Consider the following 27,933-nt stretch of genomic DNA (forward strand, 5'->3'; position numbering starts at 1 on the left):
GCATGTGACAGAAGTCACTCAGCTGTTTAGAGTTTTTGCTTTGGAGTTGAGACTCTTAGAATTGGTAGCTGTAGTTACCAGAGCTCAACTGACAAACAGCGTCTTAACCGCTTAGAGTAATACAAATGAGTTACGTATACTTACTATGCAATTACGTATTTAAAATGCCACTGGTTATGTTTCTGGTCATTATTGAGAGTTCTGAACAGTGGAATATAGATCTGTTACATTGTTGAGGATCAGTGTTGTGAACAAGCTTTACAGAAGATCATTTCCAAATGTTTTAGGTTCATTTAGTTTGACCCAAGGATTCCTCTGGGTTTTTGTTCTGCATTTATCTCTGTTGATCCTATTATTGCCATTATTTATGAAATCAGTATTAGTGTTCAATGAGTATTTGAATATCAAACAATGATTCCCAGTATGAAAAAATGCTAAACATTTCACTTTCAGAACTTCTGGTAAGTAAATCAGAAGAGATTGTCTGAAAGTTCCTAGAATTTCATTTAACCTTGCTGTACTATAGTGTTGTTGTTACTTGGTGATATTAATGTAGTTATCGAACTATTAAATAGTAGAACAAGAACAGAAAAGAAAGCATCTGTGCATTGTCACATAGAACACAAACATGATGCTAACTAGGATTTGTTGTGTGATGTTTTGCTTTCTGTCGTGGTTTGATCACGGGGAGACAATCAAAAACCATGGCAGATGTATTTTTCTTAACCCTCTCCCCCTTCCACCTTTCCCGCCTGCCTCCTCCCCCTTTTCGCTAAGGATGGGCCATTTTGAGAGGAAAGGAAAAGAAGGACAGGGAGAAGAGAGTTGGAAAATTTGACAACATTTTACTAATGCTACTAAATAAACATAGAGAAAAATAACGCAGAACAAATATTATAGAACCAGTCTTGCAATTCCCAGCAGCTGCTCCAGCAGGACCCTGCAGCCAACTGGAACTAGATTCAGTCTGTCACAAGGCCTCAGCTTGCAGGGACGGCCGAAAAGAAGCAGAGACGAAGAAGAAGCGAAGCGAAGCAGCAGAAGAGAGAGAGAGTCCTTCTGGTCTCCACCTTTTATATCCAGGATGTCATGAATGGGATGGAATACTCCAATTGGTCAATCTGTGGTCACCTGACTCAGACCACTTCCTCTCGTTGCTCCCCACAATGACCCAGGACACTTTCTAAATTTGATAAAATGAAAATAGGAATATTAAGAAAGAATGAGTAGTTTAATTGGAAGAAATAAAAGCTGTTTGTCGAATCCTGAATGTTACAGTTCTGCATGTAACATTCTGCCTGTAAAGACCAAAAGTCAGTGTTATGAGTTTTCTTGTTAGAACAAAGACCAAGCTGTGCTATGGAATCTTGTCAGCCTGTATCAAGAAGTGTTCGGACATGCACTATACATAGGAAAAAGACATTTTTCCTTTTTGGTAATAGCATATACAATGTGCAACTCATACTGTATGTAAGGAATTTTTCCTCTACCATACGCCTCAAATGTTCTGAACCCCAGGTTCCAGTATAAGTTGGGGAATGACCTGTTGGAGTAGTGTAGGGGAAAGGGACCTGGAGGTCCTGGGGGACAGCAGGGTGACTATGAGCCAGCACTGGGCCCTTGTGGCCAGGAAGGCCAATGGGACCTGGGGGGGATTAGAAGGAGAGTGGTCAGTAGGTCCAGAGAGGTTCTCCTGCCCCTCTACTCTGCCCTGGTGAGACCTCATCTGGAATATTGTGTCCAGTGCTGGGCCTCTCAGTTCCAGAAGGTCAGGGAACTGCTGGAGAGAGTCCAGCGCAATCACGAAGATGCTGAAGGGAGTGGAGCATCTCCCGTGTGAGGAAAGGCTGAGGAGCTGGGGCTCTGGAGCTGGAGAAGAGGAGACTGAGGGCTGACCTCATTCGTGGGGATCAATATGGAAAGGGGGAGTGTCAGGAGGATGGAGCCAGGCTCTTCTCGGTGACAACCAATGACAGGACAAGGGGTAATGGGTACAAACTGGAACACAGGAGGTTCCACTTGAATATGAGAAGAAACTTGTTCCCGGTGAGGGTGCAGACCATGGCCCAGGCTGCCCAGGGAGGTTGTGGAGTCTCGTTCTCTGCAGACATTCCAACCCGCCTGGACACCTTCCTGTGTAACCTCATCTGGGTGTTCCTGCTCTGGCGGGGGGATTGCACTGGATGAGCTTTCGAGGTCCCTTCCAATCCCTGACATTCTGGGATTCTGTGATCTACCACAGTTTTCTTAGCACATTATGCCTGTCGGTGTTATATGTTCTCTGTCGTTTCCTCATGCTATGCATGGGTCTGATCAGCCTTCAGTGACACTCAGACCTGGTTTCGTAGCTTTGTGGCACAAATGAGGAGAAAGCAGTTGTGCCGATCCCATGTACCCTTTTGATAGGATGTTCCTAATACATTTTGTAGTTAAACTCATTTCTGCAGTAGAATTTTTGGAGAAGAGGTATCATGTTTAACCATCAGTAAATATACAGAGAAACAACATGCGAGCATTGGCAAGTTTTGACAGGGCTTAACAGTAAAAACTCTGGTTGAAACAGTGAATATCATGCTGACAGCATGTGAGAGTGGTGAGGTTTAACTAGCAGGCCAAGCACATGGACTAACAACAAGTCTTTAGTTAGCCTGGGTAAAGTCTTGGTGCTTTGGGATGGTTGGGGCAGTGAAGTTACTGTAGCTGGAGATTTTTACAACCCAGTTGATTTTGCTGGACTTCTCAGAATAGAGCTTCAGCTTTTACTGCAGACTGCACTGTTGCTTGTCACCAAAACCCATATTTATCAGTATAAATGTCTTTGAATAAAAAGATGAATTGTCCTGGATTTTGAGCCTGCTCATTTCTCTCACACTGAAGGAGTAACCAGAACTGTCTCTTGCTGCTTGCAAACCCACACAGTCCTTTGAAGCCCATGGGAATCCAAGCAGTGATGCTGGTTCTGGAGGCATTTCTCTTTTACATTTCTGTGCAATTCACTTGCAGTCTAATTTACTTTCTTTGCTTTCAATGTGAGTACTATTTTGCACACAAAATGCAATTTCTCCTGATTGACTTTGAAATGCTTGACTGCTCTATGTGAATTCTTTTTTTTTTTTTTAATTTTACGTCCTTTCTAGTTGGAAGAGTAACCACCTCATCATTGCAAATGAAACAAGAAGGAATGCTTTGGCAAGGAGCTTTGTTTCATTCAACTTCTAAGATTATCATTAACTGTAGCTTAGAGTTTTATAATAAAAAAGAAGGGAGGACTCGGAAATAGCAGAATCTATGGATTCACAGCCTTTCATTACAAGTAGGTAATGCACAGAGTCATTCATGTAGCTGCTGTGGAATTTAACTTTATTTACCCTTTTATACAATCATTTCCTGAAGTATTCAGGCATGGAACTCCAGTGTATTCAGTATTTTATCATCCTTTGTCCTATACTGCATGAGGGGCCACTTCATTTAGGCATTTCTAACAGAGCAATTTAATTATGGCAGCATCACATTTCTTAATTTTCTCTGGCACAGTTCAGGTTTTTTATATTGAGCACAGGTATCTTTTAAGTGGTCTGAGACATGGTTTAACAAAAAATGCACAAAGTTAATAGAAATGTGAATAAAAATAAGAGAGAAGGTTATGGTAGCACCAAAAATTGCAGTATTTTGGTGTCTCTTTGTTTTAAAAAAAAAAAAGGCAGTGGAGCCTCAAGCACAGCTTTGGTCAGCTGTCAGTGCAAGTGTTGAGAAGTGCATAACCTTTTATGATTTTGCACGTGTCAACATGCAGTCCTTTTTTTAATAAGTAAGTGATTCTAATACTTTATGAGATGGTAACTAAATACTTTTTTGGTTTGGATGGTTTGGAGGCTTTTAAGATCTTTAGTCAGTATGAAGGTTCTGGTCTTAAAACCTCAGCCTTTTTGTGTACAGTCAAGCAAAATTCTTTTTGTCATGTAGAGACTCCCTGAGCTTTTGGAATTCCGTGGAATGAACGAGATCTGTCTTTGGGGATATATGCACATTTACTTCTTAAAACAATACATATGTGCCATTGCAAGGTACCCTTGTAGCTCTTTTTGCCAGCATTTGGCTGCAAAAGTGGACCTCAGCCACTTTTGCTAGTGACTGGTGTCTTTTCTTCAGGGGACAATTACTCAAATAAAATTGAAGCTATTGAAGCTGCTAGACTTTTATGTATTCCTACAGCTACAGTCACTGGATAGAGGTTTTCTTCTGAATTCTGGTAAAAAAAAAAAACAAGGTGCATCCTTAGTGCAGAACCGTTAGTTCAGATACTACCCAAGCTCATTTCCCCAAGCTGCTATATGTGTCATCTATTTCTTTTTATCTTCAGGGCTATTTATGGTGTATACTTCACCCTTTTAGTTATTTGACTCACCTGGATTTATGAGTTGTGCATGTAATTGGTTTATACAAAAGCACATTCCACCAACGTTTCTCTCATCTCTTCCCATGTAATTTTATGCTTTGTTCATCTAGCTTTTAAATTTTGGCATTTAAATAGTTAGTTGGTTACAGCACAGTGACAAGCAAGGAAGCCTTGGCAAAGCCTGTGTTTCTGTAACATAGATGAAGGGTCCATTATTCTCTTATAGCAGATGGCGGGCAGATTGTGAGTTAAACTCTTGAGCAAGTTAATTTCTTGCATTGTATGTGCATTGTATATGCTTATTTGGCTCTTTAGCTGTTTTCTGCTCAATATGCCTTGCCCAAACACGGAATTGGAAGAGGCAAATGTTTCTGCAATAAAAGCGAGCTCTGTCAAGCATCTTCATAGTGCAAACCGCCAGACATCCAAGCACAGGAGTAACAAGTCTGAGAAGTTATTTCCTTCTATATCAAGTTCACATTATGGTTGGTCAAATTACATGAAAATAATTCGAGACTGTTGTTCTCATAAAGAATTTAAAACAGGAGAATGTGTGATACTCCGCATCTCTCTTACTGTAAATGAGTCAATATTCAATATCAGAAATGTAACCTACATCCTGGTGACATTGTAGCTGCAAAGATAATCCAGGACAAGTATTTTATCTAAGTTTAACAGCATGATCGTAATCATATGTAAGATCTGTCTGCTTGCTTTTGTAGTGATGTTTGCTGTCTGCGGGATTAGGAGCAGTTCAGCTATTTTCCTGCAGTTTTTTGCCAGGCCTAATGAGATATTCTGAGAGACTGGGCCTATTAGTTCAGGCCCTGAGCCACCTGTACCTGACTGGTCTGCTCTCATCACCCAAACTCGAACACGTGCGTTGAGGTGCTCTGTTCTGCATAAGTATCGCAGCTGAGACTGCCGTTCCCTCAGACACTTTAGCACTGTGCTTTAGTGCATGGCACTGATATACAGAGAGACGAAAAGAATGAAGTTGCTGTTCTGCCAAACAGTGATTGAATTTGTACTCCACAATTTTGTATTGAACTTTATAATAATCCAGTTCAATCACAAGGTTATCTTTTTAATACGTTATTTTCTGTCTGTCTCCATCTAGAGTTCAGAAGGCTACAACATGAGCATCCCAATGCCAGGGCACCCGGTGAATTTTTCTGAAGTAACAATGGCACAGGCTCAGAAGGACGTGGCTAAACTTGAAGAGCTTATTGATGCTCATGATGTTGTTTTCCTGCTCATGGACACTAGAGAGAGTCGATGGCTTCCTGCTGTCATTGCAGCCAGCAAGAGGAAGGTATTGTACCACACCTTGCTAATATCCTTGTCACTATCAACCAGATATGTATACCTGAAAGAACTTTATGGGAAATAGAAATATTTGACTGATCTTTCATGATTGTGCAGAGTTTTTTTTCTTGTTTTCTGTAGCATCGAAGGTTCTGTATAAGACAAAAAGACAATGTTGAAAAGAGAAAATAGAAACTTGTATCACAGAATGATAGAGGTTGAAAGAAACCTCTGGAGGGGATCCGGTCCAACTCCCTTTTCAAAATAGGACCAACTTAGAGCATGTTGCTCAGGGTCTTGTCTAGTGAGTTATCTTTTGAGCATTTCCAAGGGTACATATTTCATAGTAATACTAAGAGATATCATTTCGTAGTAAGAGAACTATAGTAAGGAGGACTAAAGACGTTATTGTAATGATTGACTGATAGGAGATGTGAATTGTAGAAACTTGTCTGAAACCACATTTTCAAAATATGTCTCAAAAGTGAAAAATTAGAAAGTGGATTCTGAACTTTAAAAATATGCCAGCACTCTTTTAGTTAAACATTAATTTTGTGCTTTTCATCATTGCCTTATTGGAAAATATACTGTTGTGCTGAACCAATGCATCCTAACTCTACCCTTACTCGGACAGTGTTGAATGCTTCAGCCGTTTCTGTAGCTTAAAAGTAATATCCCCAGGTTACAGGCAAAGAAAAATGAAGATATTTGCCTGCAGTACATGAAATTAAGATTGTGAATACTTACATTGAAACAAAATAATACCTGAGGCTTTATAAATCATACTCTGTATATGAGATCTGTGAGACTGTGCAAAAATGCCTATGTAGTCAGAATGTTAAAACATCTTTTATGGTCAGTATGCCGGCCTGGTCATATGAACCAGACTGAGCAATAAAACATAAGCTTAACAAAGTTTTTCCAGGAGAGTTACAGAAGCATATAGGCAGAAGATTTTGAGCCATTTTTTCCTGTTCTAGGAATCTTAGTGAGGATTGGATATGGATGATAGAGCCTTTTTGTGTGTATGGTGTTCTTGAAGACAGTGTGGCACCCAGGCTTTTCCTGTGAAAGAATATTCTCGATCACACAGGATTCTGGAAGCAGCTTCTTTCTCCAAATTATTGCAGTGTTGAAAATATGCTTTTATGAAGAATCCAGCTAAATTATCCTGAACACTTCCCTTGCTGTCACAGAATCCCAGAATGTCAGGGATCGGAAGGGACCTCGAAAGCTCATCCAGCCCAATCCCCCCATCGGAGCAGGAACACCCAGATGAGGTTACACAGAAGGTGTCCAGGCGGGTTGGAATGTCTGCAGAGAACGAGACTCCACAACCTCCCTGGGCAGCCTGGGCCAGGCTCTGGCACCCTCACTGGGAAGAAGTTTCTTCTCATATTCAAGTGGAACCCCCTGTGTTCCAGTTTGCACCCATTACCCCTTGTCCTGTCATTGGTTGTCACCGAGAAGAGCCTGGCTCCATCCTCCTGACACTCACCCTTTTCATATTTATGTATGATGTAGACATCAGTAAAACAGTCTCATGTAATCTTGATATTTCTTAATTCACAGTTTCATGTTTGCTCAGCTAAAATAGCACAAAATCGGAAAATGCAAGTATTAAACTTTTAACATGTCACCTTAACCACAGTGCACATTTGGTGGTTTTTTCTGGCATAAATTTAATGTCTGTAGCAATTCATTAAGTTATGAACTTCATACAAGAGAGTAAAGGAAAACATGCATGTGGCACAGCCGAGTCAATGTTGTTAATCAATCTTTTATATTTGTATTTCCTGATTCCTGTCATTTTTCAGCTATGGCAACTCTAGTTTCCTAATAGCTGCTAGTTGTTTGTGGTTTTTTGTGTTCGCATTAATTACGAAAAAACCTGTACATTAGAAAGGAGAGAGAATGCAGATTTGTGCTATTTGCAACCTAGTTTTATGTTATAAATTGTAAGTATATTTCCCCTTCTTCTCAAGTTCATGTTAGTCTGAACTTAACTAAATTTCCTCTGCACCTGCTTTGCAAGCAGTTTTTTTCCAGATCAAATGGTTCTCTCATTTTTTTTTAAGCCAAGGTCTTAAATTTTTTTCTTTTCTTTCATTCTTTCCTTATTTTAAGTAGATTTCTCATCCTGAGCAATAGGCTTCTGTGTCTTTGTAGTTCACATGGATTTCCCTGTGCCAAAGAACCACAGTGTCAGTGACAGATCAGCATGTCCCTTTAGTGCCAGGTTCACTGAAGTACAACTTCAGGTGTCACTGAGTGTATGTTGCTTGATAACTTAACCAGTTCCTACTTAATGCCACTGTCTTTTCTGCAGTTTGCACCTGTGGTCTCTTAGTGATCTTTTCTCTGTTTAAAAACAGCACAGAAATTACATTAAAAGAGTAAGTTTGCAAAGCTGGCTGTTGAAACTAGAAAGGTCCAGCCCGTTATTTTGTGTGTATGATGGTTGGCAGTTGTAAGCAATATGTGCAGTTTTATTTGCAGCTGCTCCTGTCTGGTTCAGTCAGGACAGGATTGTTTTAATGATCTCCAAAGCTTTCCCCCAACATTTGCTTCGCTACCAGTCCCCCACTTTATTCGCCTTACAGTATTCAAATCATACTTTGAGGACAAATTTTGTAGTTGCTTTGCGACGGTTCTCTGATATTCAGTGGCCTAGTGTGTCTGACTGCATCACAGTTATTTGATTGTCATAAGATCATTTTGATGTGAGGAGATGGAATCCTCTGTCACTTGAATAGGCACAGCACTGAAATCTCAAGGCATCCAAACTGAAATGCTCAGTATCTGCTTTTCAGTGTATTTCATGTTGATAAACATTTAATGAGAGCTCTACTTCAAATGTGAATTTGTATGACAGCTGCAAATCTGAAGTACTGCTGCAGTTTGGGCCCCACGGTCTCAAAACAGGGACTCAGAAAATGAAGAACGCAGTGGGTGATAACCTGTGTGCAGTTCTCTGTAAGGGGTACATGGGTAGAAATAAGAGTTGGTTTCCCCACGTAATTGTTCAGTGACCCTGATGATCGTCAATCTTCTGCCGTCCTTCCTCCCAAATCAAGTATCTTAGACAAATGCAGAACTCCAGGGTTAAATCTCTGTGTCAGATGTTAAATCCCTGTTCCTGCTGAGCACTAGAACTTTTACGATTTTGCTTTTTTTTTAAACATGTGCCAAAAGATATACTTTTCCATAGTCTCTTTATCAAAAACATGATTTTTTTTTTTAAAGTGTCAATCAGTTAGATTCAAACTGTTGGTGAGCAGTAAACTGAAGAGAGAAACAGTTTATTGCGGTGGGAAGTGTTGAGCAATGTTATTAATTTCTGATAATACCAGCTGTGCCATGTTATTCAGATTTTGAAAACGGAATAATGTCTTCAGGTGTTACAGGGAGATGTAGTGAGAAGATGCTGCCTTTTAATTGTTTGCCGTAGACTTGGCTGTTCTGCCACAGTTTCAACAGCATTGTTCTACTTTAGGACTGAGAAAAGAATAAACTACAACAAGGTTGGAAGTGAATATCCAGAAATTATTTGAAATACCAAGAATGATGATGAAATTCAGTGGCTTACTAGTTAAGATGGCTAATTCTTGACAGCTTCCCTCAAAGTCCCTCTTTTAAATAGTTCCTGGCTATAAGAATGAAAAATGACAAACTGCTGTACTAGAATTTCTATCTAAAATAGCTTCATATGAAGCAGTATAATATCTTCCTTTATATTTTACTGGCTATAGACATTATTGTATAACGGGTTTTGCCTTTTGCTATATCTAAATCATTGCCTGTACGTTTAGTAAAATCTGCTAGTTTAAGTATTGGGTTTATGATATTTTGATTTTAATATATATAGTTTCGGCTTCCTCTAAGCACTTGTCACAAACCGAAGAGGGAAAATGCTGACAGTGTCACTGTGGCCACAGCTGCTTTTGCTCCCCATGTGACTAAACAGATGCATATGAAGACCATAAGTAATCCTTAATTGCTTTCCTCACTGAGCAGAATTTGTTTTGGATAACAGACTTGCATTTCATTGCTGTGTCACATGGGAGTATTTAGTGAGTTATATTTCAAATCACGGTAAACTGAAAAGGCTGTACGTAGAATTTCAAATGACATTAATACTTGTTATTGATAGCCACAGTTGTACTTAAATGGCACTTGGAATATTTTAGCCCTTAGAGAATATGAATATACAGAACATGCAGCAAACTTGAAAATCAGTTCTGAGCTGGAACCAAAATAATTTTTTCCAATAATGATACTAATAGTTGTATGAATATTTGGCCAAAATTAGACTAATAATTGTATGAATATTGGGCCAAATTTGGATATATGAATGTTAATTCATATCAGTGCATAGCACCTTCAGTAACTTTAGACATTGATTGTTAGTTGGTGTGAACCTCGCTTGAGATGCAACAGATGTTAAACTGGCCAGCAAGTGTGCATTGGTTTGTGTAACAAGTAGAGGGAGTTGATAATTTGTATCATGTTTCCTTGAAAGACACAGAAAAAGATAATGGCTTGTGGATTTCTGAAACAGACTTTTTGGTTTGTTTTTTTCTAAATGCTTTAGAACTGGAATTCTGTACCTATCAGAAAATCTGTTGTTTATGGCTAGGGTAATAGATATGCAGTTAATAGGTTGATCATCCATCTACAGCATCTGGGGTTTTTTTGATATCTACAGTAAATAAAACCTTGAGGCCTTTTTTTCCCCTCCCCTTTGGCTCACTTAAAATCTGTTGTTCTCTGTTTATTGTTCACAGTTGGTCATCAATGCTGCATTGGGATTTGACACATTTGTTGTTATGAGACACGGACTAAAGAAACCAAAACAGCAAGAATCCATTGATTCAAGTTTCAACAATGCCTCTGGTTCTTCCGATCTTTTGGGATCGTCACTCTTTTCAAATATCCCTGGCTATAAACTGGGTTGCTACTTCTGCAATGATGTTGTGGCACCAGGGGATGTGAGTAGAACTTTATGCAAAGGGTAATTATATATCTCTTTTCTTGTGACTTGAATTTTTATTTCCTTTAAATGGTGTTTTGTAAAGGGATTTGTATTTCGTTGATGCACTTGGGATTAAGAAATAGCTCATCTTTTATTCAGAAGATCCAAGAAATGAATTGCGCAGAGCTAAAGATGTTTTGTATACTAGGGCAGCTACTTACTTTTGAGTTGCTTTTTTCTTTCCTTTAGAATTGTCTGTCTTTGTAGTCCACCAGGGATCGGACACTGGATCAGCAGTGCACAGTCAGTCGACCTGGATTGGCCATGATAGCTGGAGCGCTTGCAGTGGAATTAATGGTGTCTGTTTTACAGCATCCAGAAGGGTGAGTCATTTCTGGATTGCCGCTCTCTGAGAAAGAAGATTTATTTAATATAATCTTCCAGGAGAAGGAGGATGAAGTACCCATCAACTAGGACAATTTTGTGAGGTGTAATGTTGCCTGTAAATTAATGTAAAATATAGATCGTATCTGCTATATTACTGTAATTTAACAGACTTGAAGAAAGAACTGATTAATCAGATTTCAAGTTTATATCTTGGGAATTGGGAGTTTTCTCTCTTTCTGAGAATAAAAAAGTAAAAAAATACTGAGAATATTTCAGAAGAAGAAAGTATTCCGGTTAGTGGATCTTGGCATTCCTTTGCTCAGGAGAGCGTTTGAGTGTAATGAGAAGCTATCATAACTGCTTTTGTCACGTGAAGGGCTTCAAGATAAGCCTGCAAAATCTTGATTAAAATTAAGTGGGATTGATACAGAAATTATTCTGAAATTCTGTAATCTGAAATTTAGGCTTGTTTCCTGTCTTTAAAATCTGTGAAAGAGGATGTGAATTAGGAATTGGACATGAGTATGTTACAGGTCTCTGAGACTGATTCTGAAAAAGGGGTTTTGTATTCCCATGCTGAACCTTAATTACTATCAAACAGATTTTCCAGATAGGTTCATTTCCAGATTCTAAACATGAAGCTGTAACAAAATGTCTTGAAGCTTGCTGGAGATTTTAACTGTTCAGTATGTTGTCTTGTTCTAATTTTCCTTCTTGGCTTTTGGCAGTGGTTATGCTGTGGCCAGCAGTAGTGATGACAGAATGAATGAGCCACCTACTTCTCTTGGACTTGTTCCTCATCAGGTAAATAATTTGTGAGTAAATGCTTTTGTCTGAAAGCTGGGAACTGGTATAAGGCAAACATCACAGACTTTTCCTCCTTAACAAAAACATACTCTAGGCTGATTCCATTCCCTGAAGGACTGACTCTCTATGTCTGTTTAAAAATAATATAATCCATCACCCAGGCCAAAGGAGTTGTGTTCCTGGCATTGTCTGTCCTCCTGTGGACACACAATTCCTGCTACCTACTTAGCAGGAATTTCTTTGGAGCAGACAGTATGTGAATACGGCAACATCTGACATTTCTGTTCCCCATCAGAGCTGACAATATAAGCAAAGTTGCTTTTGTTCACTTTTTAAATCCCTTCTGAGTTTGAAAAAAAAAAAAAAATTCAAATCCAGCCAACTCACAATTACTATAGTTCTCCAAAGTGTTCATCTATTTCTGGTGCAATACAACAGTCTTTATTCTTCTGCTCAACCCAGACTCTAGTTACAAATGTGTTAAGGATACCATTTTTCATACTACTGGATAGACTTTCGTCCTTCAAAAAACTGCCAGCTGATCTTACCCAATAATCACATCCCCTGCGATATTATCATTGGGGACTAAAAGTATTCTGTGCCTCTTTCTCTATGTTGCTTATCTGAGTGAATCTGTTTGGGTGCTTGTTTTGTACCCCTATATGATTTTAGTTGCATTATTTTTCTGTTTTGGGCTATGCTTTGAGATAAAATATGTAGCAAATATGGATTTCAATCAGAAAACTTTTCACTGAATTATCACTTCTGTCAATCCTATATCTGTTTTCACTTTTACGTTTAGTGACCATCATGAGTGTCTTCTCTTTAGGCATTCTAACTCAAATATAATTTTAGTAGGTATAAAATGAAAAGAGACAATTTTTTTTCAGATGTTGTGACATCTAATCCTTTTACAAACTGCGGGTTTCTCCCAGCAGTCACCCATCTAATCAACTCAGTGAGTGCAATATTCTTCCCAAGGGCCTAGAAGTAGCTGTTACTTTCTGGTGGGGTTTTTGTGGGTTTTTTTGGTAGTGTTCTTTCTTTGTTTGATTAGCCCGCTTGTGTGAAAGAAGAAGAATTGTAATTAATTAATGCAGCAGTCCTCTTTATTAGAATCATAGTATCATTTGGGCTGGAAGAGACCCCTAAGATCATCGAGTCCAGCCATAAGAAGGTGTTCCTTTGTGGATAATAAATGTTGCACACTCGTAGTCTTAGTCTGTCAGAAATATATTTAGTTTATTTGCAGGAAGTGTCTTGGTGTTCCTAGGATAACAGAAATACGAAGCAATGTGGTATCAGGAAGGCTCGATTTTCTTGTTTTCTTTTCCTGGCTGTGAGTTTTGTTTGAAGATGACTGTATTTTTGTATTCTAACATTACATATGGCTTGGTGTTTCTGCAAAAATGCCTTAGTGTTAATACTGCTGCTGGCTTCCAAGGTTTATGAGAGTTCACAGTCTAAATGATCAATCCCAGCTCCAAAGGGTTTTCAATGCAACCTCTATTATCAGAAACAATGATCTGGAATTTTAATAGTACATATCAGTAGTATCGTATTAACAACACAGTTTAGGGATGTATGAGAGTTAACTTTTCAGATTATACATTATAGAGATGAGGGAAAAAAGGTGTTTAACTGATTATACCATGGCTGTTTTTTGATCAAACTTTGCAATCAGAAAAGTCAAACTCCAGGTGGTGCTGTGCCTCTGTGTTTAAATAGTGTTGTATTTAGACAGTTGTGCCGCTCTTTGTGTATAGAAAACCAGTAATATATATTGAGTATAGATCTATTACAGGTGTTATTGGGAGACACTGTTTTATCTTTATCGTTTTATTGAATGTATGTGTCCAGTTCATGTGGAATTTTGGAAATGTATTTTGTAACTATAAAATAGTATTGTAATTCTTTTCATCTTCCAGATCCGTGGATTTTTATCAAGATTTGATAATGTTCTTCCGGTCAGCCTGGCATTTGATAAGTGCACGGCCTGTTCAACCAAAGTGAGTCTGGGTTTGTCTGTACTTTGTTTATATGTACAGAATGGTCTCACTCTAGGTCAGTCTTGGGGTGCTGAGGACTGCATTGTATTTCACATTTTGTCTTTCTTAGGACTTGGAATCTGTGTTCTCACTTCAGCTAAAGTTCTTTTGCCCTCACCCCCTTCTTTTTTATCTGGTTTCTGGATTTGTTTGGCATCACCTGTTAGCATGCTGTCTCCACATAAACGTTCTAGTCAGCTGAAGAAACCAGGCAGAGATTAGGATCAACACATTTCTGAAAAGTTTATCACATAAATACTGTCAATATCTTTTAGTTTTGTAGGAAGGAATAAAATTGCTATTGTCTTTAGTTCTTTAAGAAATTGTTTCTGATGTCTGATGAATAAATATATCTTGTTAGCTTTCTTGAACTTAGTGTCACTACAGATATGTGAAGTTGTCTAAATTTCTGGTTTATGATACAAAACAAACACACAAGGAACACTTAAGAAAAAAAGAATTACTTCCATAACATTTCTGCATTGAAGAGGCTGATTCATTTTGGTGCTGGTGTTGACAGTCCTGAGTCACCTCATGGATTTCCAGCTGTTGCTGGGGCTGAGCTGAGTCTTGCCAGAACACTCGTGTCTGTGAGAGGCCTCCACTTCAGTCCCGCGTTGTTTGCTGTGCCATGGCCTTGGGGAGTTCTTTCTCTGGCAAGTTTTCTATGGCCATGTAGCGCAAGTTAAAGAAGTTTTGACTGGGATGTCTCAATACGAAGATTCAGAGATTGAGTCCTGATTTGGACTACTTGAGAGTGCCATTAATTTAGTTTACTTTTATGTTCCTTGAGACTTACTGCAAGAAGTTCCCTCTGCTCTTTTCACTGCACTTACCCTTCTTTCAAACAGCCATCAAAATCTCTTGAGACACTGTCATTTTTTTTTGAGGGCTTGCACAATTTCTTTTTCTGCAGTATTCCTTTTATTTCTCTAGGCTGTCTGGGCACATTTGACAGTTTTTGAAGGACTGTTAATGTCCATTTTCTCCTCAAAAGTTGAAACGCTAAACTTAAAATTGCTGTTATTTTTAGAAACATATATCTACCGTCTTGAATAGCTGAAAGCTCAGCAGTAGCTGAAACTTTATGATGGTGGAGCCTGAGAAGTTAAACTGCTAGAATAAGCTTTTTTTTTTTTTTTTTTTTTTGCTTTTTATCTCCCATCCAGGACATATTGATATATAAAAACAACAAAAACATACATTGCTGTAGATAAACTAAATGCAGGTATCAATTTTTTGTTAGCAAATCATTTCCTCTTGGAAGTCATTTTAAGAGAGCCCTGTTTTACATAAACAGACTTGATGATTTAATCAAAACTGACTTGGATTTTAGCAGCTGTGCTATTCCCAGAGAGATCACTTTTCATGTGGTTTGGGTATTAAATTACTTCTCTGCTGAAAAGGTTGCTTCATCGGCACACGTATTTCCTTACAGTAGAAACACAGCATTTGTTTACTTTGCTAACTTTGTATTTATTAGCATAAGAGTATGTCACCCTGTATTATCTGGAAATCTGATGCTAATACTTTGAAATGACAAATCCAATTTCAATTTGTCTTTTTTTAGTGCAGCAATTTAGCATAATTTCATCCTGATATGTCAGATTTAGTGTAGATTCAAACTTTTAACATAGGAGAGAAATGGCTTTTCTAATGTAATTGAATTTGCTGGTACCTTATTCCTTTTCTTCTTTCTTATGTCAGCGTTCTCTTTTTTGAGCTCTTGTCACTCTCTAACTCTTAAAACATAAAACTAATGGATCAGGAATTTAAAAAAAATCCAGTACAGCTGGATGACTTAGGAGAAACTGCTAATGATCTGCATGTTTGGAGATTAGATTCCATTTCGACTCATAGTCATGACTTCATTCCTCTGGTTTGGAAGCCGAAGAGCCCAGACGTCCAAGCAGCCAATTATTCCTTACCCAGAATTGTCCTCCACGGGCCGCGCGCCAGAGAAGCTTCCCGCAGGCAATCGTTCTGGAATTTTGGGATGGTCACAGCAGGAAACCGATCTATTTTTATTCTGGGCCAAATCTTCCTTGTATGATTCCCCCCTCTGTCTTATTCTGGGTCTGGACAAGCATGTGCTGGGCTGGAAAGGATCCTCTTGTGGAGCAGCCACGTAGGTCTGAGGAGCAGGAAAGGCTCTTGTGATGCTCTTCCTCTTCCAGGCCAAACTTGTGCTGTTATGAGAAGGGAGAGTCCAAAGTTCTTTAGTATAGATAGTTCTTTGTAATAACTGCTTTACTTACAGAACAAGAAAGTTAAGCTTATTACTTACTGTGCTAATTAAGCTGCCTGTTTACTCTGTTGGGAGCAAAATGAGGATGTTTTCTCATAACATTATGGTGAGAAGCATTACAAACCTGTGGAAAAGTAGAGCGGTCCTGATCCTGTACTTGATCCTTGCAAGCAACTGGCTGTAGCCTTGAAACATGAGTGTTAAAATGCTTATCATTCTTAATGCAAAACTGATGGTGTTTATATTTTAATGAGGGTCATGAAAATTTTACTGTCACTGTTCCTCCCTCTTGTGCATCCTTGTGCATCATGGAATGAACCAGGAGACCTCGTAGGTTCAGAGCTTAATCTCGGAAAAGATTTTTGCTACTAACCAACTTGGATATACACGTCCCCTCTGTTTTTATATCTAGCTTACATGTCTTATTTCCTCCAGAATTTGGATTTGTGGTCATCTATTTTCCTTAAAGATACTGCTCTCCTTCCCCTACTAAAATTGTTCTAGTGTTTAATTAATCTTCATTTAAAAAAAAAAAAAAAATAAGGCAGCATAATTATCTCTACTAATTTTCAAGTTCTTTCTCAACTTTCTGTTCAGCATGCTGCTTAAGTCATAGCTTTTTACCACTGAGTAATTTTACTGACTTACCTTTAAATGTTTTTCAGTTTCATTGCATTTCATGAAGGGGTAGACACCAGGATCAGGGATGGTATTCTAGGCACTGTTTCAATTTCTGTTTTCAGTCAAGATGTTTCCCTACCCATGCAGATGTTTTCCCTTTATAATATCCCAGGAATACATTAGACACTTTTGCTGTGACATTTACTACGTGCCTGTGTTGTGTAAGTTATTTATGAGTGTTTCAGTTTTGAAATCTATCATCAAGTAGACATAACAATGCTTTTATTGTTCTCATCTGCTAACTGCTCTGCGGGCATTTTTACTTTAAATGGTTCCGATCAGTTATGACAGTAATGTGCAGTATTCAGTAACTTACTGATCTTTTTCATTTTCACTTGAGATGGTTTTAATTTTGATTCCAGCAAGACCCTTCATATTTGTTCTACCTGCGTTGAAAAACTTTCCTATTTGCTTTCTCCCGGTGACAGCATGTTGTAAGATCTGTCAGGGAAATTGTGCTGAATCTTTAAATTATATATACATTTCTCAACTCAAGTGTCGTGTTGATGGTAAATAGAGATGTATAAGTCATGGGAGTAAAAAAGCCTTGGTCTTTTCCTGTACTTAAAAAGGCTCACTCTTGTGTAGTTGCAGAAATGATGGGGGAAATGGTGAGAAATGTTTGTCCTCCAGGAATGAACATTGCAAAAATGTTTAAAAAGAGTTATTTCTGTAGCTGTGCTGTAACATTAAGTCTATGTAACTGAGTCCATTTATAACTTTCCTTATTTCCTGAATTTATACGTTAGCATTTGAAACTTCTACATACAGTGCGGCCTCTGTATTAATATTGGATAGATTTCATTCAGAATTAAAGAATGCATCGTTAATATAGCTAGGCACATTTTCAGCATACTGAGTTAAATGTAATACTTTCCTTTCTCTTAAAGTGGCATAGAAAATTGCTTTATGATAAGTGACTTAGAGGAATTTATCACTTTTGGTTTTCCTCTGAAAAAATGTCATTTTAACTGGAGGGAGCAGGAGGCAGGATTATCTTGCTTGTAACTTTTGAAATCTCAGTCAGTCTTTACCTCTCTGGATATCAATTTTAAATTTAGTGAGAGGATTGAAATAATACATATTTTCAAAATTAGTCACAGTGAGGGTGGTTTTACTGCTGGTTGCATGAAAGACGTGCATTCCTGAAAATAATACCTGGTCTTACTATTTCAAAAATATTGAATTTCTATTATAAAGTAAACAAAATAGAATGTAAATATCCCATGTAAAAATATACTATCAGAAGGAAACTGATGTGTGCTAAGAGGGTCACATCACACACTAAGAAGTGATGACCATGGTGATGTGACCATTACAATGGAATTTTGTTCCCTTAGAAGAAGGGTGAATGTGATCAAGAACCCCAGAAATCTTAAAAGTAACATTAAATATTGTTCTATTTTGCGAACAGAGGAAAGAGTGTGGAATCAGCAGTGTGTTCAGTTTTGTGCACTGGGGGAGGCGGGGGGTGTCTGTATGAACAGGATAGATGATAATTGCAAAATGGAACATAAAAAACCCAACACCACTAAAATCTAATAAAGTGGGAGAGAGCTCATTATCTGTGTCCTATATCTGAAATGAAATACATGATGTAAAGGAAATGCGTGTAGTTCTCGTTACTCCTTGCGGAGTCCGTCGTGACGACTGCAGGCGTCCCAGCGCATCCTGTGGGCGGGCGGTTGTGCCAAACCAGCTGCCTTGTACCTAACTGCTCCACAGCGAGGAGCATGGGGAAGGACACAACATGCTTATGTTCGTTCTTAAATCATTACCAAAATTCAGAAAGCAGGTCGACATTCCCATGAGTCAGCACTGCTGTGGCCGGACTGGAAGAGTTAGAAATGAGGAATGTTTTCCACCGTTTATTCGGAGTAGTGGGATGAAGGTTTATTGATGTTTAATAGATAGCATGAGTTCTTGACGCCAAACACCTTCCCAAAGTCAACAGAGGGGAGGATTTAAAAAAGAAACAAAGCTTGATGCTGGATCTTATGTTACTGAAGAGAAGCAACGTTGTTTAAAAATTCAGTCTGATCACAAGCAGGATGGTTGGAAAGGAGCGGCAACGCTGGTGCGGGCAGTGGCCACTGGTCCTCTGCTCCCTTGCCAGGCATCATGGTGCTAGAAATCAGAGTGCAGGAGGGAGTGTTTAGTTTTCTTTTTGGCTACTCCCTCTTATTGCCTGTTGTAATTTAGTTGGAGTTACAGCAGGGACTGATTTCTTGCTGCTATTACTTACTGTTTTTCTCAAGGAGAAAAAACTAATGTGCTTCTCCACAACGAATCAGTAACACGTTATTCCATTTTAGCTTATGTTGTTGATGTATTTATCTACATTAAGGATTGACACAGTTTATAAAAAGTTAATGATCACTTGTGAGACTAAAACACCCACCTAAATATTTTCACATGGGTGAGGATTTATTTTGCATTCAGGGCTCTGAGAGGAAGATGCATTTTCAGAACTTCTGACTCCAGGACAAGTAAACCTGCGCCTCCCAGAAGCTGGCAGCTCTATGTGCAGCCTCAAAATGTTCATTTTCAGTGTGGGTCTTTGCAAGTGTATCAAAATGTTGAAATGTGGAGGTTTGCATCTTTCATGGTTTGCTGAGCAAAACCAGTTTTTATTACCCAGCCCTCTATGCTAAGATAATTGTCTTTATTTTAGCCAATCCATTTGTCTTCGTCATGTAAGATGACTTCTTCCTTAGCCATCTTAGCGAGTTTGAATACAACTTGGCGTATAACCTGAGTCTGAATAACAAAACAATAATCTTCCCCAAATCATTCTGGTTTGAGGTCTCGTCTCCATGGCACAAGGGAGTAGATAACTAAGGCTGACAGCAAAGTGTTTTCAGGAGCCGTTCTTGAGTATCGTGTTCTTTGCAATGGAAGTTTTGAACTCTGCTGATTAAATGATCAAGAAGTTTTCTTGACAGGGAGAGAGAAAGAGGAAGGAGAAAAAAAGAACAGAGAACATACAGCTCTCTGAAGCTTTATTCCCTCTTCCCTTTGCTCCAGAAAATCGGCAATTCTGTTGTTATTACTTTTGGTTTCAAATAGTGAAGCTGCTAGATTAAGAATCCGTTTCTAGTAATAAGTAACACACTTTTGCCCTTCAGAGAAGAAAACAAATGATTTTGTTGTTTCGTACTTCTTTTATTTGGTGAATTTGTTAAGTGTTTCCTGATGTTCGAGTGCAATAGCACGTTGAAGTATGCTGATGTGGCAGCGCACCATGTCAGATAGCAGGATCAAAGCTCCGTTGCAGAGAATGCCAGAATTTGGTCCAAGAAGCAGCTGGTGTTACTGACTGGTCCGTGGTATTGACAGGTTTACTTGTCTCCAAGTTAAATAGCATTGAAGAAGAAAAACTCTGTTCCAGTAATTGTTCAGTGATCTTAAATGGGTGCAAGATATTATTCTAAACAGTTGTAAGTGGGAGAGAGAACGGTTTATGAAGTCTACCTTAAATAGAAATCTCTATCTGAACTGAAAGAAAATCCAGAATTGTTTGAAGTCTTTAAGTGAAAATACATAACTCATACAATCTAGTTTCTACACCATGAATAAAATTAAATTTCCCATTTTTAAGTTTCACCAGCTTTAAAATACTGTTTTTAAGGGGAAGAAGAAACCTGTCATTTTTAAAAACAATTAATTCATATTTCTGACAGGTTGTATTTCTGTTGGATTTAAATTAAATTTCATGGGTCCTAGAGTTGTTTGGGTTTTTTCAATATTTTTTCTTCTTCCAATTCATTTACATTTTAACTACAATTAGTACAAAGTAGAGGACTATCAATCAGCAGGAAAGAGATAGGATCCACCACAATTTTCTGATATTGACATTTTCAATATCTAACTGTGTCTAGAATACTGCTTTTAGTTATTGATTCTAATAGCTTAATGCTGTCTTGTCATCTCTGTGAAGCTGGTCCAGAATTCCTTTTGTGGCAGGAAAAACAAAACTGAACTAAAGTAGTTTGACTTAAAATACGTACTTGCTGACAGATTCTCACATAAGAATTGCAAAATCGAAGTTGGAGAATACTGAACTGGATAAAAACGAGGAGCATGTTACGGTGATGTTCATCCTACCGTTGCGGAATGTAGAAACAGTTCAAATCTAATTCTGTAGGTTTCTGGCTGGAACTCAGAAGGTCAGTTGTTTATTTTGCTGGATATGAGTAATTTGTAGTTGTTCTTTTTACTTCCATAAGGTTTTTGCATACTTGCAACCTAATGCCTTCTGTTCCCTTACTTTTTGTTCAGTTATTCTAAGGATTCAGTGCATATTCATCAAAGAAAATATAGACACAGTTTGCTTTGTGTCTGCCTAGATTTTTTATTTGTAAGCTGAGGAATCTCTTTAAGAAAAAAAAAAAAAAAAGCTACATATTCCTGGCTGGAACATAATGATTTTCCCTATTAGTGACTATTAAAAAAGTCATTCAATATGTTGACATATTTAGTGCAGTAAGTGAGACAAAATACTTGTTTGCATCAGTTATGTGCAAAGAATGCTAATTGTCAATTATTAGAGTGTATATATGAAAAACTGAGCTAGTTTGAAAAACTGGCAGGATTACGTAAAGGTTTGAGTCTAAATCCCACGAACGAACATTTTTCAGGCGTGCAGGGTTATTGCTTGTATTTCAATTATATTTTTTATCTCAGGAGATTAAAGGGATGTGTACTACATCGCTTCCCAGATAATTTTTAGTACCTTCCTATTTTTAACTGGTGTCGTTTTTTCTTATATGCTTTTCTGCATTCTTCTCATTGCAGTCTTTGACGGGAGTCTGTCTACATCTATACCTATTTTCTTTTGTTAAACTTAACAAAACATCAACCTCACTTTATTGGGCAACTGTTCTGTTTGCAAATGCCCACATAGGCATTTTTGAACAGTTTAAGTTTAACCTTTATCCAATTTTTCCACATTTTTACAGGGTTGCCTATGTCTTTGTCTTTGCAGAAGTGTTTCTCTTTTCTTTGAAATCGGAAAAAAGTGAAGGAAATTGAATTTTAAAAGATGGCAAAGTAATCGAAACTGATGAAATGCAGCAAATATGTGTGGTTTTGATGAAAATGCTGTTTTTCCTCCTTAAGTGCAGTTTTGCATAGGTCTTGTAGCAAATCCAAATAAGAAAATCTTCTGCTCCGAAATAGGCTATAAAATATGGATTTTGAAGCTAGAGATCTGGATTGAGGAACTACTGAGCACCCACCATTTGTGCTTAAGGCAGTGATAACTCTGGGTGCTTAGTATCTGACGGATCATTGGTGGCAGGTGGGAGCCGGGGCGATCAGTCATCCATAGGCAGGACCGCTGACTTTTCGCTCGCTTGAGCCAACCCATCCAAGAGGCACCGCTCCAATCCTCGTAGAATCGAGCTGTATAGCAGCCAAAGTAGGATTGAGTATGAGGTCGTTGCTTTTCTGTGAGAAGAATAATTTGCTTAGATGTCTGGGGAAGTGACCTTGCTTCAGTCCCAGCACCGGGGGTTGCCTAGTGGGAAATGGGGGCTGTTTCTGGGCTGTATCTTCAAGGCAAAAATGAGAATTGTGCTGTAGGTGCCTTACCCTGTATACGGGTAGCAAACAGGTTACCTAGGCACAGGTCGTCCATCCCCCGATCTTTACTGGGGAAGAAGAACGGCTTTCTGCCGTTGCTGTGCCATAGGGTGACTAATGCCAGTGTGAACTGGAGCCAAAAATGCTGTAACTGCTGATGAGCTAATCAGCGTAAATTTTGGACAGGAAGCAGAACGGGGATAAATAAAGTTGTAAATATCCGTCAAGCATAAAATGTGGAGCGAGCAAGAGATGGCTATTAGGGGACTGAAGGATCTACCCATGTTTTAAAAGAGGTCAAGACAGATGATCTAATGATATTGTCTACCTGAAAACTCTTTTGTTCCTCTGTTCTCAGTCTCTACCATGGAGATGTTTATTTCCTCCTGCTCTCCCTCCTCCTTTATCTTTCTTTCTTTTCACTCTATTCACTAATGCTTTCACTTGCGTGCTGTGAAGTAGAAAATCTGAAGATGCCATTATGTTTCAAATAATTTGTGAGAAATATTTTAGGAAGGAGCAGCTAAAATAAAAATCTCACTGTTTTGTCTGTATTATTAGTCTATCAATTCATATCAGGAAAAACAGTCACTTGCATATAAAACATATCAAGGTTATTTCCGGCAAGCTCGGAATACACGCAGCTCCTGAGAACTTAATGTAGACAAGACTATGCTTGAACTGACACCTGTTAAATTTCTAGGAACTCTAATTTTCCTCCTTTTCATTATTCAAAAGAAGAAACTGGGAAGTCCTAAGCTAAGAAAATCTTGTTGAGAGCTTTCAGGGCCTATTTGTCAGTAAGTCAATACTCCCTTTTCTGTCCATTGCAGTTCAAAATCGCTGTAGGTCATAGCAACAGACAAGACACATTTGTATTACTACATTCCTCCTGTAAATTAAAAGAGCAATCTCTTTCTTAAATTAATTTTCAGCATATTGTATTAGTTAAGGTTTTATACTGATTTGCTTTCATTTCTAATTATGATTATGGGAAGGTAAAGAGAAAACTGTGTACGCAGAGGGTGTTTTAATTATTTGGACATGAGCCAAAAATGATGCCATTCTTGCCTAGTGGTTTATAACCTTCAAATATTTTCAGAATAGCCTTCTTCAGTGTGCACCTGGAACACAGCCTTCTTCCGAACTTTGCCTTGTGATCGTGCTCTTAAAACTTAATTGTGTGTGAATGCACAAGTATGTGTGACCATTCATACACATATTAAGATAATACTTGGTGTGTTATCAGAAGGTGAAATGTATTAAGAGTCATCTTTGTGCTCATGTAAGTCGCCGGTCTTTTCTGTTCCAGTATCACGAACTGAGTCCCTGAAAAATCTTTACATGATCTGCAAAAAAGTTCCGTTTCGATGCATTCTTTTTCATAGATGTATTACAGGATCACTTTATTAGGCTCTTTAGGACCAAATGGCAATAAAAATGGAAAACTTCATGAAGAGGCAAGAGCCAGGGAGGTGAAGATTTTTTTAAGGAAACCAGGATGATGGGTCTTGTGATAAAATGTTGAAGGTGCGGTGCTGCCTGTGCAACTACCCAGGCCCAGATCCCAATGGCTCATGTGCCTCATTCTCGCTTAGGAGGATCCTTCACAGCATTGTCATCTTTCACTAAACTCCCTGTTTTAAGAGCAGATACCTTGAGCTTTGAAGAGTTTAACTAACAAGATTTTACATCTTCCTTGTTTTCCAAGCAGCTATTGAAACCAAAATGCCTCTTTTCTGCATGGTAACACTCACAGTAGTTTACTGTTCTTTCTGCATTGCCTGTGTTCACTGGATAGTTACCAGTGTGCAAAAATATATCTAGGCCTGTAAAATTTCTCAATAGAACACTGAATTTTGTGATTTTTCTGACTCTGAAATGTTCAGTGAAATATCTGTGCCCTTGGAGGGGGAGCAGTGGGGGAGCTGTCGTCTTGGAGTGGAAGAGTTTAAAGCCTGGAAGAGTGTAAAACTCAGTACCCTGATTGTTTTGGACGCAGGCTGTCCATAGATCTTATTTAGGTCAACCAGTAAATCTGGTAGCATTACTGTCTTATTAAGGTTCTTCTGGAAGGTAAACAACACTGTTTCAAGCTCTACAGATGCTAACCACTTAGAGAACAAAATAGCCAAAACAAATGTAGATACTGGTAAAAATTCTTAAAATTATGAAATGGAAATGAAGCATAAGCTGTGAGCCAATTTTACATCAGTAGCCAGATTCTTGGGACTAGGAGGGGGGGTTGTTTGTATTTTTACTTAACCAGATATTCTATGCTATAACACAATCCTGGAGCCAGATTCTCTTTTTGTATGTCTTTCTACCCAGCAAATGAGACTTCTTTGTGAACAGTGCTATTAAGAATATAAGACCAAGGCTGCACATCTGTTTCTCATTTCAAAACAAGTTCTTCTACTCTAAGCCTCTATTTTTTTTCCTCCTACCATGAGATTAATTTCTTTCAGTAAACAGACAAGAATAAGAAGATTGCTAATAAAATGGGTTACTGTGTATCATTTACACAAAAGACTTAAGCAATACATTAATTTCTCCCTGTTGTGATAATGTGCATCCACAGATTCATTTGTTCTATTAAAATGCCATCGTGTGAAAAATCAGTTGTAGCTCTGGCTCTGTAAAATGGAGGCTGGAACCGAAGTTAGAGCCTCAGCCTGAGAGGAGATTTACATGTGTCAGTAAAGAGCATGGTTTTAAAAATTTAAAAAATTTGTGACAGAGGTGAGATACAGAAGGCATTCTGCTTTCTAATTCTCCTCCAAAGATCTGGAAAGTGACCTGCAAGTGAGAAAAAGATCAGAGTTCCTTAATAAATCTGTATTGCTCCAGCTTGCCTTGCTAGGCAGAAGAATTACATCTTTCTGGTGCTTTTGGTTGCTGCTTTCCAGCTTTTTCAGCTTGAGAAAATTAAGTGCTACATAGTGACACGTCACTGAATGAACGGGGAATGACACGTTTATTCCCGCAAAAAGTTTGTGAGGGATTTTTTTACGTCTGCAGCCAGGTAGTAACTAATTTGAGATCAACAAGAACAAAGTTATAACATCTCTCCAGCATTTTCCTCCTGTAAAGCTGTTATTCCGAATGTTCACACTGGTACCAAGCATGGTGAGAATTGTTAAGAACTGAAAAAGCAAACTCATGCCAACCGTGAGCCTTTAGACTCTGCTGGACATGATTAAATAGGAGAAAATTTCCTTTCCACACAGCAACAAATTGGGCACTTATTAAATCTGGAAACATTTTTTAGAATTATTTTGTGCCTATTTGATGAGTAGACTGGCTTTATTCCTGATGACCTGCAGGGTATTCCTGTGTGGTCCCCTGGCACAGGAATTGGAGACGAGTTTTATTTCGCTTCATTCTTTTTTCTTTTTGGACAAATATATGCCATGTTACATTTATCAGAGGACAGCTCTTATTGAATTTGTGTAATAAATGTTAGCTGTGCTCAAGTTAATGGTGTTTATCCCTTTTGTGATATTTACAGTGAAGTTTTAATCGTCTGACATGGGAAATAAAGTCTCCCAAAGTGACAAGATGTTGTTTCAGTTGCTGCCTCTCTGAAACGGGTTGCGCTGCAGCGGATGCGCCGCTGCGGGCAGCGAGCCCCGCGGTGCTGCCGGCCCCGCGTCCCTCACACCTTGTTCTCTGGGCCAATGTGGCTGGAATTTCTATTTCAAAACTAGTTAACAGATACTTCTATTCAGCAGGCTGCTCCTGCAAGTACACTTTTTGATAAAGTTCTTCAGGCTTCTGTGGGGGCTAATACAAGAAAAACGTTCCGTATTGTTGAACTTTAGGTTTTTAAGATACCGTGCCTACAGTCGGATTTGTTACCCTAACCTAGATTTGCCATTTTAGTGCCATGCAAAGTCTAGGAGCGTGACATGATGGAGTTTCTACAGGGAAAAAAATAAATTTTTAGATCTTTCCGTAACAAGAGCAGATTTGGTTATATTAATGTGTATCATTTCTGCCCAACTTAAACAAAACGTGCACACACACATAAAAACCCAACAACGAACAAGTAAACAAAAGAAAACAAAATGAAAAAAACAGTTGGGAGGGTGAGAGGCAGGAGCAGATTATCAGAATCAGCAACTGGAAAAGGTGCTGGCTTTTACAGATGTCAGGTTTGGAAAATGGTCGTCATTCTGAAAAATAACAGCCATCTGTGAAACTGCCTGCTCATAGCTCCTTTTTCTGTCCTTCACTCTTGAGCTGATGTTGATTTATCTGAGGGAGATGGTGATTGAGATGAAGGCGTAAACGTTGAGAAAGGCGACAGTACCTTTTACAGTAAAAGGTATCGGCTGGCGTTCTGTTTCATGGATGAGGCCATTGCGTGGACTCTTGCATCCTCTCTCTGTGGGGTGATACTGATGATCCTTTCCCTGCCTCTGTCGATGCCATGTATACTCCTCCTGTGTATTAAAATCTGCTGTGTTTCGGAAGCCCCTCCAATCCCCTGCGTGCACCCTGTTCTTGCTACATGGATTTCTATAGGAGAAGTTGCTTTACGGTCTGTAGCTCAGCTGCTGCATCGCTGAGCCGGTGACAGCGGAGCAGGTTGTTCAGTGATCAGCGGTAGAAGGAAAACTGGAAAACAATGGACGCTGGGATTGCTCTGTCATAAGTTCCTTCCATTTTCTTGCTACCTGCTTTCAAAAAACTTTTAGAGTCATGTTCGTCTTTTGTGTTTATAATTTATTTCCTCAGTCTTGAAATCAGCCTACCAAATAGTTAGTTAAGCTAAAGCTGCATGAAATAAAATTCTTCATGGTCAGGGGTTTGAGAGAAACATAGGCTAAAACCATCCTCACAATTCTTGTCTCAAAATAAAAGATAAACTGGAAAAATAGGAGTAGAAAGATGGGGAGTGCTTTAAGATACAATAGTCTTAGAACCATGAATCTCAGGAGATTGGGAGGATGTTGGACTTGGACACTGACTCGGAGAACTTTTCAGCCTCTCCCAGCGTGGTTCTTTCCCTTCGCTGCTGTATCGGAACAGGCTTTTACTGTGTTTAGTGTAACTCAAACGCTCCTTTCATTACTTTGAAACTAAACTTTTTGTTCTTGCCATAATGTCTGTCTTGTTATAAGCTTGAAAAAACATTGAAACCAGGAAACGTAAAACCTCGCTTCTCTTCCTTCTTACCTCCACCTTTCCCACGTTATAAATTGAGTTGGAGAAATGATTGGATTTTTTCTCTCTATGCTTTCTATATGCTTACAATATACAGTCATTTTCTGAGCGTTCAGAAAGATTGTGCTGTGATTTTGCGAGCAAAGTGTGATGAAGAGTCACATGGTGAGCATCCTTTTCTGTTTGTTTATTTGACAGGTCCTTGACCAGTATGAACGAGAAGGGTTTGATTTCCTAGCTAAAGTTTTTAATTCTTCACATTCCTTCTTGGAAGACTTGACAGGTCTAACTTTATTACACCAGGAAACACAGGCTGCTGAGGTAA

At 38.6% G+C, this 27,933-nt stretch overlaps 1 protein-coding gene across 6 annotated transcripts in view; it reads left to right on the forward strand.

Moving 5' to 3' along the window:
- Positions 1-27,933, forward strand: part of ATG7 (autophagy related 7) — a 99,613-nt gene that overhangs the window by 15,625 nt on the left and 56,055 nt on the right. For all 6 annotated transcript variants that reach the window (XR_010606820.1, XR_010606821.1, XM_065642724.1 and 3 more), the window contains 6 exons: positions 5,517-5,711; positions 10,492-10,695; positions 10,947-11,062; positions 11,795-11,870; positions 13,802-13,882; positions 27,807-27,929. Coding sequence is in view for 4 of the 6 variants with exons in the window: in XM_065642724.1 (XP_065498796.1) it covers positions 5,517-5,711; positions 10,492-10,695; positions 10,947-11,062; positions 11,795-11,870; positions 13,802-13,882; positions 27,807-27,929 (795 nt within the window). In the remaining 2 variants the exon portion in view is untranslated. The remainder of the gene's footprint in view (positions 1-5,516; positions 5,712-10,491; positions 10,696-10,946; positions 11,063-11,794; positions 11,871-13,801; positions 13,883-27,806; positions 27,930-27,933) is intronic.

Source organism: Caloenas nicobarica, chromosome 11 (genome assembly GCF_036013445.1).
Source record: "Caloenas nicobarica isolate bCalNic1 chromosome 11, bCalNic1.hap1, whole genome shotgun sequence".
Taxonomy (NCBI): domain Eukaryota; kingdom Metazoa; phylum Chordata; class Aves; order Columbiformes; family Columbidae; genus Caloenas; species Caloenas nicobarica.